Raw genomic sequence first — 18522 nt, forward strand, 5'->3', positions numbered from 1 at the left:
ATGCGTTTTTTTTCAGCATTTGGCCAAATGATTGGCCGATTATTTCTTATATTCCAAACTTGCGATTCTGTATAATTTCTTCATGTGCAATACTAATACTTTGGCAGTAAGAGTGCAGTGATTTGATATTTAACTGTGAGGAAGAAATGGTGTCCGTGGACCATTGCGCTTCGTTCAGGACTCTATTGCACTGGGCCGCTGTAGAATACCTTTACAAATCATTTCCACAGGAAAAGTGGCGAAATTTGCATAACCCGGCGGCTCGGTGTCAGATGCGTGAAAAGGCCATTTGCATTTTCGGCCGCGAAGCGTAACTTTTCAAGAATGAGAAGCAGAAGTGTTTTTGACCTGGCGGGCAGGGTCGGTTTGTTCTCAAAGGGACACCTTTCAAAAAAAAAAAAAAAAAAGAAAAAAGAGGCAGGGGCTCTCTGACAGCAGAATGGAGGTGTTGGGTGCAGGTGTGGCGATTTGGATGACTTGTCCTTTTGGATCCCATGTTGCCTCCCTCCTGTAATCGTCAGAAGTGAGCTGTCTGTCCTTGCCTGCGGGTATAACGCATTGCATCCTCAACCTGTGGTTCTGGATCGATTTCCTCTTTTTGCACGTTATTGTTCGGTTGGGGGGTGGGGGTTGGATCGGGCTTAGGTCGCCGTATCTGGGATCGCCGCCAGTTTAAGGCGCGAGCTTCCTGTTTATTGGCTGCGGGTGAGCTCGGGGCACCTCTGGCGGTCACATGACCTGGCCGAGTGTGCCGACGCCCGAAGCAAGAACAAGCCCCCGGGGGGGTTGTTTGCCGGGCTGCGGTGCAGGTGATAATCGGCCGGTTTCTCTCCCCCCCCCCCCATGCTGCTTCAGAGGGCAGAGTGGGGGCGTCCTCACGGTGGAGCGGCCCGGTTTCTCTCCTGGCACTGAGAGAGCTGGCTGAGCTGCAGTGCTTCAGCTCAGTCCTTTCATCTCCACCACCTGTTAACCCCCTGCCCGCCACCCCCTCCTCTCTCTCTCTCATACGCACACACGCACACACACACGTACGCATGCACAGCTGGGCGCCGGTTCGGCTTCACCGCGCCGAGGCGTTCCTCTCACCAGCTCATAAACCAGCAGGACCGCGTTCGGTAGCGGTCTCTGTCAGCTAATTAAGAAAAAAAAAAAAGTAGAAAACAATGGGGGTAAGGCCTGGTGCTAAGAGATTCTCACACCAGCACACACAGTTCCCCACACAGGAAGAGGAACTTCTACCGCAGTGGTGGGGTGTGGTTGCCGTGTCAGATGGAAGAGGTTGAAATGCGGTATGACTCTCGGTTGCATTTCGCTAGCTTGGTTTTCAGCAGCTGCTCGTGTGGCCCTTGACACAGTAAGGCCAAAGTGCAGGGCTCAGGAGAGCTCTGTTCTCATTAGCACATTGTAGTTCACACATTGTATGACTTTTCATGCCAGAAAGTTGTCAGAATTGGCTCGTCTGCCTCACCAAATTACATTAGATTAGATTACATTATTGTCGTTTTAGCAGGCGCTCTTATCCAGAGTGACTTACGTTTATACAGCTGGATGTTCACTGAGGCAATTCTAGCTTAACTAACCTTGCCCGAGGATACAGCAGCAGTGGCTCAGAGGGGAATCGAACCAGCAATGTTTCAGTTGAATCCTGCTCCTTACCACTACACCACATTGCTGCACACATTTTCCCTTGCGCTTTGCCACCATTGAGCTTTCTTTTGTGACCTCTTGTGACACAGAACCTTGGTTGTTGACTGTGTTGTTAGCGTCGCAAACTCAGCTTAGTGTCTATCAAATGACAGTCACCTGTACTGCGTTATGGGGCAGGAGAGCTTTGTGAGCTGAAATTCCAGCCCTCTTTCCTAACCGAACGGCCTACCATTCCCTCATGTAAGAGATCTCCAGTTAGCATTTGGTGAGATATTTGGCATTGAGGGCTCCCTTTGCTTGTGCCAGTGAGAGAGAGAGAGAGCTAAGTGGCATCATAGTCTGGGGGGCTGCTTATTGTCTGAAATAAACAACCAAATGAGAATAACATTATATGCCCTTCATTTTCTCCCTGCAGGTATAAGCTTTGCTGTAGATTGTATCTTCCCTTAGTGCCCGGCAGATTCTTATGGCCACATCCGTCACCACCTTGCATAAGTGTATGATTTGTGGTAAACGGCGTGCCATTAGACGGAATGATTTAATGGTGTTTGCTTTTCACGTCACACAGCATTTCCTCTTTGTGTGCGCTGTGTTATCCGTGCTGTTTCTAACTGTCCTGACAGCGAAGCCGACCGCGGCTCGCAGCCTTAAGGCTTTCGCCAGGCGCCCCGATCCTCGCTGCAAAATTTAAAATTCAGATGTTGTGCTTAAGAGTCAGGAGACGCGTGCCCACCTGCTGCTGGGTATTGGCGTATGAGCGTGCTGCGAGTTTTGAGATTCTGTGCCGTGTGAAAATGATTGCGGTCACGCGAGGCGCGTTGGCGCAGAGCTGCTCAATGGCATTATGTTTGATCTGGGGGAGCGGTTCGGTGTTTAAGGGAAGCGACAGGGCATGTTGGGTAAGAGTGTGAATGTGAGTGTGAGTGTGTGCGCACGCGCGTGTGGGTGTGTGTGTGTATGTGTTGGCTCGGGCTGACCCCAGTGAATCACGTCTGAAGAGGCTGGGGTGTTTTATTGTCCGACCTGCTGTTCTCGGCTGGCGTCACAGTCCCTTTCCGCGATGGATTGCCAGTTTTTGGCAAGACGGACTCGCGGCAGCGGTTGATTGTTTCTGGGAAAACAAAGCAGTGTTCGGGGAATGACATCATTCAGATCGCTTGTGCAGATGAGGTGAGGTGAAGCTGCGTGCTTTTTAGCAGAGGGCAGACGGGCAGCGTATCGCTGTGGCCTGCGCATGTGTGTGCACATGTTTGTGTGTGTGTGGTTGCATCACTAGCCATGGCTTTAAAAGCCCACTGAGATGCTGTGCTCCCCAGTGTCGTAAGCACAGAATCCTGTTCGGAGGTGCGTCAGCGTCAGCATCACCGGGCATGTTTGGGATGCGTTCCTTGTTGTTGCCACGCTGCGCTGAGATCAGTGCTCAGGCCTGTAATCTCTTTTCCACAGGCCTGCTCCTCTCTGTTGCACCCTGCAAGGCAGGCAACTCTGTCCACATTGATATTTCCCACAAATCACAGCTCTCAGGCAGTGATATAGAGGTGTCCTGGCCCACTGTCGTGTTTCCTTATATGTATGTGTATATATAGGTGTAGATGCATATCTAAAGCGTAACCTGCAATGCTGAAGGAGGTGCAGTGTAGCAGAGGGATAGATCTGTTCTCGTCTCTCAGCATGTGCCTCGCCTTCACACGGCTGTAGTTTCTTGCGTCCTCGTATCCTCTCTCTTTCCTCTTGTAATCCTGGCCGTTGGCGGTTTTCTGTGTGTGGAGCTGGCACCGTGCTGCATTTGTGACGCAGCCTGTCATCTGCAAGGATCCGGAGTGAAGCTGGCAGCTCCCTCGGACGGAGCAGCGGTGCGTGGCGTGCTTTGCTGGAACGGCCACAGCGGCTGCGTTATCCGTTTCCTCAGGTGCATCTAGCTTCAGGCCCTATCCCTGGCGGAGACGAGAAGCAGCGGTGCCAGACGGCAAGGCATTGTTCTTCAGTGAGGAGGAGGGCAGATCGATCTTCCGTAAGGGTGAATCAGAGCTGGGCGGCGACAGCAGAAAAGAAGTTAATGTTTGCCGCTGTCTGTGTGTTTAACTGTTGCTCACATGATGGCACCAGGGACCTTTTGCATCTTGGATTTCTTCAGTTTTTTTTTTTTCTTCTTAAATGTCTGGTTGTCTAGCAACCAGATAAGGCCCGCCCTGGGCCCTCCGCCCTTTCGCCGGGCCCAGACAGAACGTTCTGTTTTGGCCGAGACATCCTCCCAAGTGGGCAGAGCAGCATTTGGTCACCGATCTGAACACGGCTTAGAGCTCCCTTTTCCCGGGCTGTGCCTTTGCTTATTAGAAAGGCTGGATGGAAGAAGTTCATCGGGCTCCCCGTCCCTGTAACGTATTCAGTTAACTTGCTCACTTGCCTGTGATGCAGAGGTTTGGTTTTTTGTTTTTTTTTTTTGGCCTGAGTGCTGGCTTCTGCACATGTTAGATCACTGTCTCTTGTGTGGACCCTGTCCCCACAGAGATACTCTATGTAATGACCAGATATTTGGCTCTTGTGCTCCTTCTGTCCTCTGTACTTTCTTATCTGGGAGGCTTCAGAAGGTAGCAGGAGGATTGTGTGCTTTGTGCTGTCATGGCTGTGCTTGCTGTGGATATTCTGTTGTAAACCAAGCTTGTTATGTTATATTTGCTAAGCAGACGCCTTCATCCAGAACATCTTAAACAGCTTACTGTTTTCACATGTTATCCACGTACAGCTGGATATCTTCTGAGGCCATTGTGGTTAAGTACCATGCCCAAGGGTACAACATGAGTGGCCTACGTGGGAATCGAACTGGCAACCTCTGGGTTACGAGTCCTGCCTTGTCGGCTGCCAGTTTAGGAATGACTGTAACGAGGCACCAAATCGGAACACTTAAAGCCTCAACACAGGGAGCTGAATATCTGGTCTGTGTGTAGAACATCTGTGCTTCTACCTCGTCATCCCTGTCTGACGTGCCAAACCCGGCACGGTTGAAGGAAAAGCTGACGGTACATGTTCCCTCATGGCCGGTGAAGCAGAGGGTCACGGCAGGGAGATAAAGGAAACCAATGTTCTCACCGCCTCTGCGGCACTGATATCTCAGAGAGAAGGCGCACCCTGGGGAACAGTGTGGTCAGAAAAGTGAGACACAGAAATTAGCAGGGGGTACAAAACGACAAAACGCATATTTCACGTAACATAGCAAAACAATATTTCAAATGTTAATTAAACCTTAAGAATTTGCCCCCATGATTTTTCGCAGTTCCTCCTTATCTTTAATTACATTTAACCAGCGTCCTCAAGCTCAGCGAGAATGATAAGTATCACTGTTCTTTGAAGATTTCTGTAGTGGTGCATTATGGGAACCCATCTGAAGCCCTCCAGGGTCCCCAGGATGTGACATGGGTTTTGTTCCTTGTTCCAGCATTTGGATCATTGCATTTGCCACGCTCTGACAGGTGATTGCACTGTGATTGGTTTCTCCAATCAGAGGACATTCACTCAGCCCTATAGCGGGCGGGGTTCTGTCTCCACAGCTCCTATTGGCTTCTGGAATTGGGTAGCTTCCCTGTGACTTGTTATTCCATCTCTCTACTGATGGTTGGAATGAGCTAATAGTTATTACTGCAGGATCCCCCTATACCTTTAATCTAATTCCCTCTGTCAGTGAGATCTGTCCAGTGTCCCTGTGAACCCATCTAACTGGTCATAGCCTGCTGCTGATTATCCTGTAATGTAGTGGTTAAGGAGCTGGACCCGTTGCCATATTTTTGCACGTTCCATCTACAGATTGGGCAACACCATTGTAAGATTCAGCAACTTTAACTGTTTAACTTCTGTTTCTACTGTAAATATCTAGCTTGTCTAAATGGATATAAAAACATCCTTGATTAGGCTGTCTGCTACTATTCCGGTAAATCACTTGATAAAGGATTATGGCACAAAGGATTATGGGTATTTTGTGTTATGGCCGGTCACATTATCATTGGCGGTGGCAGTCGAAGGGGCGGGCCTGTGCTGTGTGCATTCCTGTGAGGTAGCTTTTTTACTGTCTTACCCCGTGTGTTTAGACTGTGCCTCCCTCCAGGGCTTTCGGGTATGCGTGCGACAGTCTGCAGGGGGACTGGGGCCCTCCGGTCCTCTGAACCGCATTATTTTGGAGGGAGAGTTCCAGCACGTCTCTGTTACAGCAGCGGCAGCCGTCACTGTCAGCTCCCCCGCGTCACCGCGCCACGCGGAGCAGGGAACATTAGCTGCCTCTATCTATTCCAGATACTGCTTTTTATCTTGTGGCTGAAAGAAGAGGATAAAGCAGAAAGGACAAAAAAAATATCAGAGGCAGGGATTCTCACTTTGAGAGGATTCCAGAGGGATTTGGCTTAAATCGTCACTTGTTTTGGAGACGTGTGACCGTGGCGTTGCAGAGAGGCAAACTATACCAGGCAGAACCACCCCTCAGTGGTGCAATCACAACGTGGGTGAGTAATACTTAAAGCTGCTGGAAAGACAGCGTGGAAAGAAATCGGGTGACACCCTGATTGCTGTCTGCAGTACGTTGCAGTAATAGGCCGCAGTTATTAAGCTACTGGGTTTGCCAGAAAGCTTGCAAGATCAGTTCCTTCGGAGGGGCATGTTTAAGCAAGGCACTTAACCTTGAGTTGCTTCATTAAATGTGACTAAATGAGTCGCCCTGTATGAGAGCGCCTGCCAAGGAAATAAATAATCATGAGTATAGTTATTTTAATTCATTTGCATATTCTGCTGGTTCCAGTGAGATGATTGGAGGGCGTGTAGCCCTCTCAGGGATCATGGAGCACGAGGACATCTGTGCTGAATAGAGGATGTTCCCCTTTATCCAATGCTAGATAAGAGTATGCCCCAGTTCCCTTGTAGCCAGTGCTAGATAGCAGATATCCCAGTATCCCTGTCCCCAATGCTGGGTGGAGGATGTCCCTTTAACCCTGTACCCGGTGCTGTAGAGAGGATCTCCCAGTACCCCAGCCAGTGCTGGACTGTGAGAGGCCCAGGTTGTGCTCTGAGCCCAGCTGGCAGGGGAGAGCTCCGCTGCCTGACCTTGGGACCATTCCCCAGGGAGGAAGTCTGGGGGCTTTCCTTCCTGCTGTGGCCTGGAGTTGTGAGCATCGCTGCCCACAAATCACCTTTCCTTTCCCCCCCATCCCCTCCTTACCCCTCACCCCTCTCTCCGCACAGGGCCAGCCACCATGGAACCAGAAAACGTATACCTCGTTCCTGATAAAGCGCACCTTTATGGGTTAATCATTCAAGGCAGTTTGCCTTTCTTATCTGTCTTTTATACCACAGGTTATGTTGAAGTGTTATCAGTTGGGTGCATTGTTATGGGAGCACTGTAGAAGTAGGCCTCAGTTTGGGCATAGAAAACCTCTTGATTTGCACTTTAAAAGGTATATTTGTGAGGAGCCTGCTAAAATATTGATCGCTCTCATAAACTGCTGTTGATGTTTGTGATGACAGAGGAGGGCGGATGGCGGAACCGTTTTCCGTTATACTGTAAAGTGTATCAAAACAAACTAGTACTGAGTTGCATATTTGTAGAACGAAGAGTGCAGCTTCCCGTCAGGTTAGAACCACTGCGGTCCCCCAAACATACGCCCCCTTATCTCCGCAGTGTGTATTATTTTTGTACTTTGTAGCAGTAAAAGGCTAGGCTGTCCTGGAAAGGCATCATGGGAATTTACCACAGTGTCCTTTCCGTTTGTTCATAATGCGTGAGTTCTCTTCGCTGCCTTGCCACTTACCCTCGAGTTGATAAAATAAACACCTTTTTCATTCTGAGAACGTCCTTCGGATAAGCGGCGTAGTGTTGCAGATATCAGGAAGGCGGTTTGACCTTGTTAAGCATTATTTTTTTTAGTCAGTGGTGCAGAGCCTAGATCTTGGAAGGGTGGCCGTAGGGGTTTTGGAGGTAGCGGAAGGACATTCTCATCGCCTGTGAAGTGCGTTTTGCTGTCTGGGGGCAGCAGTATAGCATAGTGGCAAGGAGCAGGACTTGCAACCGAAAGGTTGCTGGTTCGATTCCTCGCTTGTGCACTGCTGCTGTACCCTTGGACAAGGTACTTAACCCACAATTGCCTCAGTAAATGTCCAGCTGTATAAGTGGTAACATGTAAAAATTGTAACCGATGCAAGTCGCTCTGCATAAGAGTATGTGCCAAATGCCAGTAATATAAATGTAATGTAAAAGCGGAGTGCGAGCAAACGGCTAGGAAACCATGACGACGCGCAGCCCGGTCTCCGCGCCATGCGCCACGTCTCCACGTGTCGCCGGTTCCCCTAAAGGCTTATCTCTGGCTGTTTGTCTCCGTGCAGAGATTGGTATTTCACCCGTAAAACCCAATTTCTTTAAGCTCATCTCAGCCGAGCAAAATCCTTGGCAGCTCTCAATATTTTGTCTCACACACAAAAAAAACAAAAAACAGTCTCATAAGCAGCCCACGTTTCGCCTTTATTTGCTGTTGTGCTATGGTGCAATTAGACTGATAATGGGTTAGATATTTCACCATGCTGGGCAGCAGTAATACTTGTTATTGTACTTTGTCTTGATTCACTGTGACCTTATTCTGGGTTAATGCATCTAAGATATTTAGTTTTGAAGCCCAAAGGAAGGATTACCAATTTTTGTTTTGTTTTCCTTGCAGTTTTCAATAATTTGGTGTTTTTCATGTGATTTTGTTTTTGCTTGGAGCCTTGGCAGTCATGTGATAATTCTGTGAACGGCAGCAGAGAACAAATGAATCTCCCCTTAAAAACACTGCTGTGTGCAGGATGACGTCCCGACTGGTGCAAGTGAACATTGCGCTTCTGTGTTATTACACCCACAACAAGTCCAGCCGTGAGCCCAGACCACCAACAGGATCGGTGATCATCGTGTGTCCAGACCAGCAGTTTGTAACACTGAGTTAACTTGGTTTAAATACAGCCCTGTTCTGTATGAGGCATCCTGGTCGTTTACTTTACATTACATTACATTATTGGCATTTTAGCCAACACTCTTATCCAGAGCAGTTTACGTATGTTGCAGTTTTTACGTTATCCACTTAAACACCTGGAGGCAGTTGCTGGGTTAGGTAGTTTGTCCAAGGGTAAAGCAGCAGTGCCCCAACGGGGAATCGAACCAGCAACCTTCCAGTTACGAGCCCTGATCCTTACCACTTTGCAACACTACCACCATTACATTACAGTTATATTACAGGTCCAGTTTGAATTTAGATAAAATATATGCGCACACAGCCTTTTTGTCCAGTTAAATTCCATAAAACGATCCAAAGGCTGTAGATGAATGATATTCTCCTCGTTGAAATGATGCATTGAAAGGAAACATATTTAGCATGTTGTAGTGTAAGGGTATACAAGAAAGCCCTCTTTATCTTCCTCTTCTCAAGATTAATGTTGCTTGTACGGTTCGTGTGACGTTTATCGAAAACATCGGTTTTATCGCTTTCCTGGGACCGCGTTGCCTGCGGCGTGGCCGTCTCTGCTCCAGATTTTGGACAGAGAACGCCTCCCGATCGAGGAGAGAAATCGTCTGTGTAAAGGCTCGGAGGGGATCATCTCTCACGTAGAGCAGACTGAATCGCCTTCTCTGGGAATTGTTAAACTTTAGGAAATGAATAATATATAGGCCCCGATGTTTCCAAGCGCCGTCTGAGTGAACTCTAAAAATAACACAGGGGGGATTTTGTTTCTGAGTCACTCTGGCAGCGTCAGGTCTTTGGAATACTGTTGAGCGCTTCCTTCTGCGGTCAGGTTTAATGCTCGAAGGCTGAGTGTCTGTTTCGCACAGTGTTATGAGTATTGATAATAATATCCAGGGTATTGTACATAGTGTTTTATCTGTATCCGCATCTTATTGTTGACTGAGGCGGTTGACGTTGGCTTGCTCGACAGTTGTGCACTGCCTGGGAATGGAACCTGCACCCTTCTGGTTACAAGGTGATTTAACCACTGTGGCACACTGCGTATGTGTGTCCAGGATTGAGAACTGTGTGTATCCAGGAGGGGGGATTCAGCAGATGAGTGGCTGTCAAATGTGCGCGCATGTGTGCGTGTGCATGTGTATATGTGTACGGGCAAGCATTTGCGCAAGTGCGTGTGTGCGAGCAGATGAGTGTGCGTGTGCAAGTGTGTCTGCCTGTGTGTGTCTTTGTGCACGTATGTGCATGCATGTGTTTGTGTGTGTGTGTGTGTGTGCGCACGCGCGCGCATGTGTGTGTGAGTGCATGCTCATGCATGATTGTCTCTGTGCGTGCGTGCGTGAGTGCATGAGTGCGTGAGTGCGTGTGTGTGCGCATGCAGCCCTTAGACAGATGGCTTCCTCAGAGTGAAGACTCTCCTGAGGAATCTCCCCTCATTCCCCCCAGGCTGCTAGCATTCTTCTCATCTGTTACTTCATTCCTTTGAGGAGAGGAACATAAAATGTTTGTGCATTTTTTTCCCCCCATTTTGCTAGTCATAAGGGTGTAGTTATACTCTTAAGATCTACAGTTTGTCAGTTGGATTAAACTTACATGCTGTGTTTTGCAAGTGATGACGGGGTGGGACAGAGAACATTGCCTCAGTCTGAGATGAACTGAGGTTTACTGCTGGAAGAAATGTGGCTTTACGTCAGTGCAGAATGTATGTATGTATGTATGTATGTAAAAAAGAAAAAAAATTACTCTGATCGGTGTGAGGCATTCAGGAGAAATCAGTGATTCCCAGACTTAGATTAAACTCGTTGGCTGCCTGTTTTAACTGACTCGGGTTTTTGTGTCTGTTTTCACTGATCTCTGAGTGCCAGTACTTGTTTATTCAAGTTGCTGGTGGCACAGACGATCAGTGACCGTTTCGAGCCGCAGTGCAGGTTTAGACCCCTGTCTGCAGTGCTTGGCCACAGAGAGAGGAATCCCGTGGCCTCGGTGAAGGAGCAGGTAACGGCAGGTCCGCTATGCTAACTCAAGCCCCGGCCCTCTCATTCCTATGATTCCTCACTCTAATTGTAAGTGTGGAGGGAAGACCCCTCTGACCCCGCCCCCCGCCATGTTGTCCGGTTGTCGGATGGCTCTGTCCAGCGAGGGAGCGTGTCACGGTGGCTCACGGCCACGCTGTATTCCAAAGAGGGGGTCCTCTCTGTGTTTTTTATATGTTTTGGCCTGACGCCAGGGAATCCTTGAGCTTTGGTGTCTTCTCAGAATTTGGCAAAGTACTACAACAGGCGGATTCCAGGAAGCATTGTTCTTCTGAGGTCAGGTTCTGAGGATGGTCTGGGGGTGAGGAAATTGGGGGGGGGGGGGGTGCTGTCCTGCTATCCCGCTATCTCAAGCCCTGCAGGGAATCGAACCAGCAACCTTTCAGTTACAAGCCCTGCTCCTTACCACTATGCTACCCTGCTGCTTTCACATTACTTTGCATTCATTTAGCAGACGCTCTTACACAGAGCAACATCCAACACAAAACAACAGAAGAGTATCCGTTTAAGCTGAACGAGCAACAGTTTGTAAACACAAATGAACTCAAACGCAGCGGCTCTGCTGTTCCTCTGGTGTGGGTGTCTGACTGGCCTCATCCTGACCCCCCCCTGTGCCATCCCTGTCCCCTCTCTCTGCAGGCCCAGGACAAGCGGAAAGCCCTGGAGGAGACCAAAGCCTACACCACCCAGTCCCTGGCGAGCGTGGCCTACCAGATCAATGCCTTAGCCAACAATGTGCTGCAGCTGCTGGACATCCAGGCGTCCCAGCTGCGCAGGATGGAGTCCTCCATCAACCACATCTCCCAGGTGAGCCCGCCGGGACGCGCCCCATCCTCTCCGCTGCTGACGGACCAGACTGCGTCTTGCACCCCCCAAAGCTCCACCCACCGCCCAACCCCCGACAGCAAGCTGCCCCAACTGATAGCCCCCTTTGGACCGAGTCCCGACTCACTGACTGCTCTGCTCTCCAGCCACTGATGAACCTGACTGCATTCTATGGCCCTCACTTGACAGCAAGTGCCCCCCCCCGACCTCCGCATCCCCCAATCCCTTGGGCTGAGTTCCAACACACTGACTGCTACCCCCACCCCCAACTGTGCCAGTTCTCTGACTCATTTTTTTTCCCACTTGTTCACTACTGTAACGAACTCAGATGCCAGGAATAATCTAACATAGCAGTTACTGTAGTTACTGTCTCCTTAATCTCATTCCCCCTGTCAGCGAGATCTGTCCAGTGTCCTCATAAACCCACATGGCTGGTCTGAGCCTGCTGTTGGTTATCCTTTGAACCCGTTCCAAGTGGAATGATGTGTAAGAACATAAGGACACTAATAGAATTACTCTGAGATGCTATACCTGCTTTATAAGTGTTCAAATCCTGTTGACTATGGCTTGAAGTTGCCTTTATATCATGTATTGTAATGGTATGATCAGTATGTGCCACAAGGTCAAAAGGTCAAAGAGTCAGAAAGGAGTGTTTTTCTTGCTGTTTGAAAAGGGACTACGGGGAAAAAAAAAGATCTTTTAAAATGTCTTCGTGATAAACTAAAGGTCAGAATATCATTGGGCGCTCGGATAAAATCTGTAGCGTCTCCTCATCTCAAATAGAACCCGCAGTGAAAGCTTTGCTTCTGAAACATAACGAGACGCAGCAGAGAGGCGAGGCTGGCTCGTAAGAACACTCAGGATCTCAGAACAGCCTGTGCTTCTGGAAGCTCCTTCCTCTCCTCTAATCAGCCAGAGGGTGATTGTACCATTCACATTCACCAGTTGAGTGATGAATACTTTGCTTTGAGACGGAAGACTGGCCATAGATATGAAAGTGAGAGGAACAGATATCTGGCCCATCTGCAGGTCCAGCTCCTCTGGGGACGGCCGGAACAGGTCATCTCTCTCGTGGCCTGCAAGCAGACTCTCGCAATGCATTATGGGAATATAGCCGGTGTAAGCGAGCGCTTCCTGCGTCGGTTGTGCCGGTGTTTGTTTACTTCCTCATCGCCTGGCAACGCAGAAAACATTCTTTGCAAGATTGCGTTTGTGGGTTACATCTGCGATGCCGTTGCTAACCGTGGTGACAGCCAGGCTGACTCGGTTCAGTTTTCCCTCTTTGACTGTTGCTCTCTGGGCCACTGCATTTGTTGTTTGTGAGCGTTTGCCTCAAGAATGGATTCAGTCCTGTGTAGAGTGAGAACCGGAGACTGCTGGTGGCCTCTGAGCTGGATCGATGCGTGTCCCAGAGAGTCATCTTGAGCCAGAACAGATTACAGAATGCTTAGTGAGTTCAATCGAGCAACATGTTCCATCCACCGTCATCTCAACCAGCTGTTGTGCCAAGAGGAAGTGCAAATTAGCCGTTGCGCTAAACGGGAATGATTCATACCCCATTTGGAAAAGTAGCTATGTGAAGGACAGTACATGGTTTTGAAATGTTTCTGAAATGCCAGGAATTTTGTGTCTAAACAAACAAACACACACACACACACACACAAAAAAAGAGACTTTGCTTCTCGTCTGGGTCCTTGTCGGCACTGGAGCAGGTAAGCTGTCTGCACTGGTGCCCTTTTCACAGTCTCCTTGGAAACGGTCACGAGTATTCCAGATAATCGTGAAAAAAGCATTTTGCGAAGGCATTTTGTGCAAAGCGCATTTTCAGGGGCTGCTCAGCGCCTGAACACCGCTGCAGGTCTGCAGTTACCAGGGGAAGCACAGCGTAGCTCTAATCTCCATCCTTTAAAGCTGTAATTGGGGGGAAAATTAGGATTGGTTGGCGGTTAATAGCTGCGGCAGTGTCAGCAGCAGTTAAAAACTGGGCTTGCTGTCTGAAAGGTGCAGGTTTGAGATGGGTCACTATAGTCTTGAGCAAGGTACTGGCTTAGCTTCATAAACAGGTAATATGTCATATAAATCCGTGTGTTGCACCCTGAATAAGGGTGTCTGCTAATTAAGGAAACAAGTCAGAAAGTAAATAAATATTTTTTCTCCATTGTCCTCCCTGTACGCTGGCTTTGTAAGCCGCTCTGGAGTGTCTGTTAAATGGAAGTAAATATGAATTGGCTACCATGCGTGGAGCTCAGGAGTGGCCTTGTGGCACAGAGCTCTCGCAGTACCTTACTGACACAGCGAGGGGCTTTTTCACTCTGTTCCCAGACGTTTGTGTGTGCGTATGGTCAGTATCCATGGCAATCCCTCCTAAAGATAGCTTCAGGAATGAGGGGTCACGGGCGGCAGGCAGGCAGGCAGGCAGGCAGGCAGTGCAGGCCTCTATCCCAGTGTCCTTTTGCCTGGTCTTATTGAGACCTGTATCCCGGCATACTCTGCCTGGGCTTATTGAGACCTGTATCCCAGCATACTCTGCCTGGGCTTATTGAGACCTGTATCCCAGCATACTCTGCCTGGGCTTATTGAGACCTGTATCCCAGCGTTCTCTGCCTGGGCTTATTGAGACCTGTATCCCAGCGTTCTCTGCCTGGGCTTATTGAGACCTGTATCCCAGCGTTCTCTGCCTGGGCTTATTGAGACCTGTATCCCAGCGTTCTCTGCCTGGGCTTATTGAGACCTGTATCCCAGCGTTCTCTGCTGTGTCTTATTGAGACCTGAATCCCAGTATCCTCTGCCTTGTCTTATTGAGAATTGTATGTCAGCATCCTCTCCTTGAGACCTGAATCCCAATCTCTTGCTGGTGTTCTTGCCCTCAGATGAGAATGAACACAAGCAGCCCTGCCCCAGGCTGGTGCTGGTCACTAATTGGCTTTTTGTCCTTCATCTTCTGAGAGGGAAGGCGGGCTTGATTTGTGTAGAGAGTAAAGCACAAATTTTAATGTGACCCCACAGGATGTTTGCATGGCTGAAAAGATTAAGGATGTGTGTCAGTTTATTGTGTGCGTATTTGTGTGTCTCTGAGTATATATGCTTGCGTGTGTGCGCGTTTCTGTGGCTGTATGCATGTGTGTGTGTCTTTGTGTGTTTGTCTTTGTGTGCGTGTTTGTCTTTGTGTGTACGCATGTGTGTGTCTTTGTTTGTGCATGAGTGCATGTGTGTGCACATGTGTCCATGTGTGCTTGGTGCTCTGACTGATTTCTGTAGTATGCCAGTCCATTGAAGCGATCAATATTTTAAGCCCAGTCTAACCTCTTATAGAGGAATACAGGGAGGCATGTTTATAGATGGGAACAGGGCCAGACCAGTAGCGGTCCATCTTTAGCTGTCACCTCAGGGTGCCCTGATTGGCTGTATGTCTTCCTCACAGAGCCTATCACATACCTCCCCACGGCTTGCCCTGAAGAACACGATCAGGACACGTGGGAATATGTGCAACACCAGCTTCTCAGGAATGACTGCCAGAAAAGAATGAGATGCCTAATAGTAACTTGCTAATGATGAACATGCTTGGCTTGCAAGCATTGACATTCTGATGAGAATCACAAGCTGGTCAGACCTGATTCTTGCAAAGAGAGTGAGTGAGGTATGTTCTGCCTGTGGTAGAGCTGGAGTTCTTTAGCTGGAAGTCTGGGGTGTGGGTTTCTCTGCCAGTGATTAATGACAGATATCTGTACTGTAGAATGCCTGTAGTAGAAAGCTTGTGATTTAGTAGCAGATGGCTCTGTATGGTAGGACAGTTGTAGTAGATCTTTAGCTTGGGATTTAATGGGAGATAGCTCTGCATAGTAGGATGTAGTAGTTCTTTATCTGGTGATTTAATGACAGACATCTCTGTAGAGTTAGGTGGTTACTGTAGATCTTGAACTGGTGATGGCAGGTATCTCTGTAGAGTAGAGTGGTTATAGTAGAAGTTCGTTTGCAGGTGATTTATGGGTAAATACCTTGTGAAATAGAGTGGTTGTAGTAGGAATTCTTTAAATGGTGATTTAAGGGCAGACATCTCTGTAGATGGTAGGGTGGTTATAGTAGGAGTTCTGGAGCTGGTGATTTATGGATAGAAACCCTGTAGAGTAGGTTGGTTGTAGTGGGAGTTCTTTAGCTGGTGATTCATGGGTAGAGATCCCTGTGGAGTAGGGTGGTAGGAACTGGTGTTACAGGGCAGATGTACGTTTTCCTGTGTCTCTGAGCGTAGGCAGGCACACCCAGGCTGCAGGGGCAGTGCGGGGGGGGTGGGGGTAGGGTGGGGGGAGGGGTGGGGACTGCTGGTCCCGCCGGGCGGGGTGCTCTCTTGCCCTCCTGACCGGAGAGGGTGTGCCCGTGGTGTGGAGCTGCTGCTGTGTCATGGCTCCCTTATAGAACACACTGCTGGAGTGGCTATAGTTTCCTGTGCTGGAGCCTTCTCCATGATCCTGGCCGAACACAGGAATATCTGTGTGTGTGAGTGTGTGTGAGTGTGTGTGAGTGTGTGTGAGTGTGTGTGAGTTTGTGTGTGCGCGAGAGACAGCGAGCGTGTATTCATATTTGTATAACTGTCTGTGAGACTTTTTGTATCTGTATCTGTGTATGTGTGTGTCTATGCATGTCTGTGTGTGCATAGTATGTGTCTTTGTCTGTGGCTGTCTGTGTGTTTGTATAACTGTCTATGTGCATGTGTGTGTACGAGCGTGTGTCTGTGTGTGTGTGTATATGTGTCTGTGTATGCTAACAGAAAAGCTGCTCCCTGCCATTGAAATTCAGTGGATGTAGCACTGAGGCAGACTGTGTTTTTTCCCCCCGCGCTGTATCTAAGGAGCTAAATGAGGACTCTTTACCTGCTGCAGAGAAGTTGCACAGGGAGGGCTTTGTTCTCCCTGCCCAGCGACGCGCCGTGTTTCCCTGGCTCAGAGAGAATCGCCCCGTCAGACTTCAGAAAGCACTGCCGGCCTGCGCTGACCCCTGCCTTAGAGGTCACCGAGGGCCGTTCTCTGAAATGCTATTGGCCACTTAAGGGGCGGCAGTGTTGCATCGTGGTTAAGAAGCAGGACTTGTAACCGAAAGGTTGCCGGTTTGATTCCCCACTTTGGCACTCTTGCTGTACCCTTGGGCAAGGTACTTAACCCCCAATTGCCTCAGTAAATATCCAGCTGTATAAATGGATAACATTGTTAAAAAAAAAACTGTAACCGATGTAAGTCGCTCTGGATAAGAGCACCTATTAAATGCCAATAATGTAATGTAATGGCCGCTTACTGACCCGGCAGCGACACAGTAAATGGCACAAGGCATGGTAGTCTAACCAAACACTTTCCCTGGGTTTTTATTTTATTGTCACAGACCACTCCCAGAAGCCTTTTTTAACAGCTGGGAGATGGTATCAGAAAAGCAGCCTCTGTGATCGCAGATGAAGGCTTTCTCCTCTCTCCGGCTCGGTCGCCAGCTCAGCGGAAAGAGATTTCAACACAGCGCGTGCGAAAATGATGTGAGAATCTGAACCTTCCCCCTCCATCCCTGTCCCCGCCCCCACCCCTCCCCGATCCACATCCCCCTGCCAAAGTCGTTCACACTAAATCATGTTTCGTTCCATTCCTCTGGCATATATACACTCTGACGTGCCAGAAAGCAACCTAATCAAATGCAGGGCCGAGCTAGCTGTGAAATCATTCTCACACACTGTTTTCACTGTCGCCTCTCTGAAACCCCTTTGTGTTCATAGCGCGAAGAGCACCACAAACAGAAACAGAGCTCCGGTGTGACCTGTGGTTAAAGGAAGTGGGCTTGTGACCCGAAGGTTGTGGGTTCGAGTCCCCGCGTGGCGTCCCTCCCCGCGTGCGATGGAGCACGGCTGCATGAAATGTCGGACTGTATGAACGATCGCACGTGGAATTTAAGCTGTGTGCCGTTTTCTTCCCAGCCTAAGAGCATCTGTTGAGCAAAGAAGTGGTGACGATAGCAAAACAAATATATGAATATAGTCCATGTACATGTGTGTTAATGAGCGTAAGGGAGTCCTCTTGTGGGGCGTTCCTGTGTGGTTTATTAGGCTGTGTGGAAGTGATTAATTTGGGCCTCGGTGCTGGGACACCGCATTGAGAGCTGATGCCCGGAGGGGGGGCTTTAGGGTGAGAGAGGCAGACAGGCCGAGCGGGGAGCGGGGGGCGGGGTAATGAGGTGGCACAGAGAGAGAGAGAGAGAGAGAGGGAGATACAGAGAGGAATAGGGAGGGAGGAATACAGAGAGGAGCAGAGAGAGTGGAACACAGGGTGAAACAAAGACGAATTGAGAGAGAAAGAGGGAGAGAGGAGTTGAGAGAGGAATATAGAGAGAAAGAGGCAGAGAGCAATACAGAGAGAGAGAGGGAGAAAGGAACACGGAGATAAATGGAGAGAGACACGCATGGGTACTAACTAGGCCGCAGCGGTTGTTAATCCCCGGCAAGCGCAATTACGAGGTGAGGCTCCGAGCCTCGCGCGACAGTTTCGGGGATGAGGGCGAATAAGTCACTCTGGAAGGGGGTATCTGCTAAATGACAATAATGTCATGTTTTCTCTCAGAGAAGGCCGCCCTCTATAAGGCCCTTCTTTCGCTCCAGCTATCAGCACAGCCGATTCTGCAAAGTAAACCCTGCTTTCCCGTGTCCATTCCTCTGGCTCACCCATCGATTAAGATCTCTCCCTCTCCCTTCCTCTCTCTCTCTCTCTCTCTCTCCCTTCCTCTCCCTCTCCCTCTCCCTCTCTCTCTCTCTCTCTCTCTCTCTCTCTCTCTCTCTCTCTCTCTCTCTCTCTCTCTCTCTCCCATCCTCTCTCTCTCTCTCTCTCTCCCTCACAGTAATCTCCCTCTCCCTTCCTCTCTCTCTCTCTCTCTCCCTCTCCCTTCCTCTCGCCCTCTCCCTTCCTCTCTCTCTCTCTCTCTCCCTCACAGTAATCTCCCTCTCTCCTTTCTCTGGAAATTACCGTGGCTGACCCCTCCGTATACACAGCGAATTGCTTCATAAACCGAGTCGTCGTGCCGGTCCGGATGTGAGG

General features: G+C 49.3%; 1 protein-coding gene across 1 annotated transcript in view; it reads left to right on the forward strand.

Moving 5' to 3' along the window:
• abi1a (abl-interactor 1a) overlaps nt 1-18522 on the forward strand; it is a 55024-nt gene that overhangs the window by 4186 nt on the left and 32316 nt on the right. Inside the window, 1 exon segment of the mRNA XM_036520993.1 lies at nt 11282-11449. Coding sequence (XP_036376886.1) covers nt 11282-11449 — 168 coding nt within the window.

The sequence above is a fragment of the Megalops cyprinoides genome, chromosome 2 (assembly GCF_013368585.1).
Source record: "Megalops cyprinoides isolate fMegCyp1 chromosome 2, fMegCyp1.pri, whole genome shotgun sequence".
NCBI lineage: Eukaryota > Metazoa > Chordata > Actinopteri > Elopiformes > Megalopidae > Megalops > Megalops cyprinoides.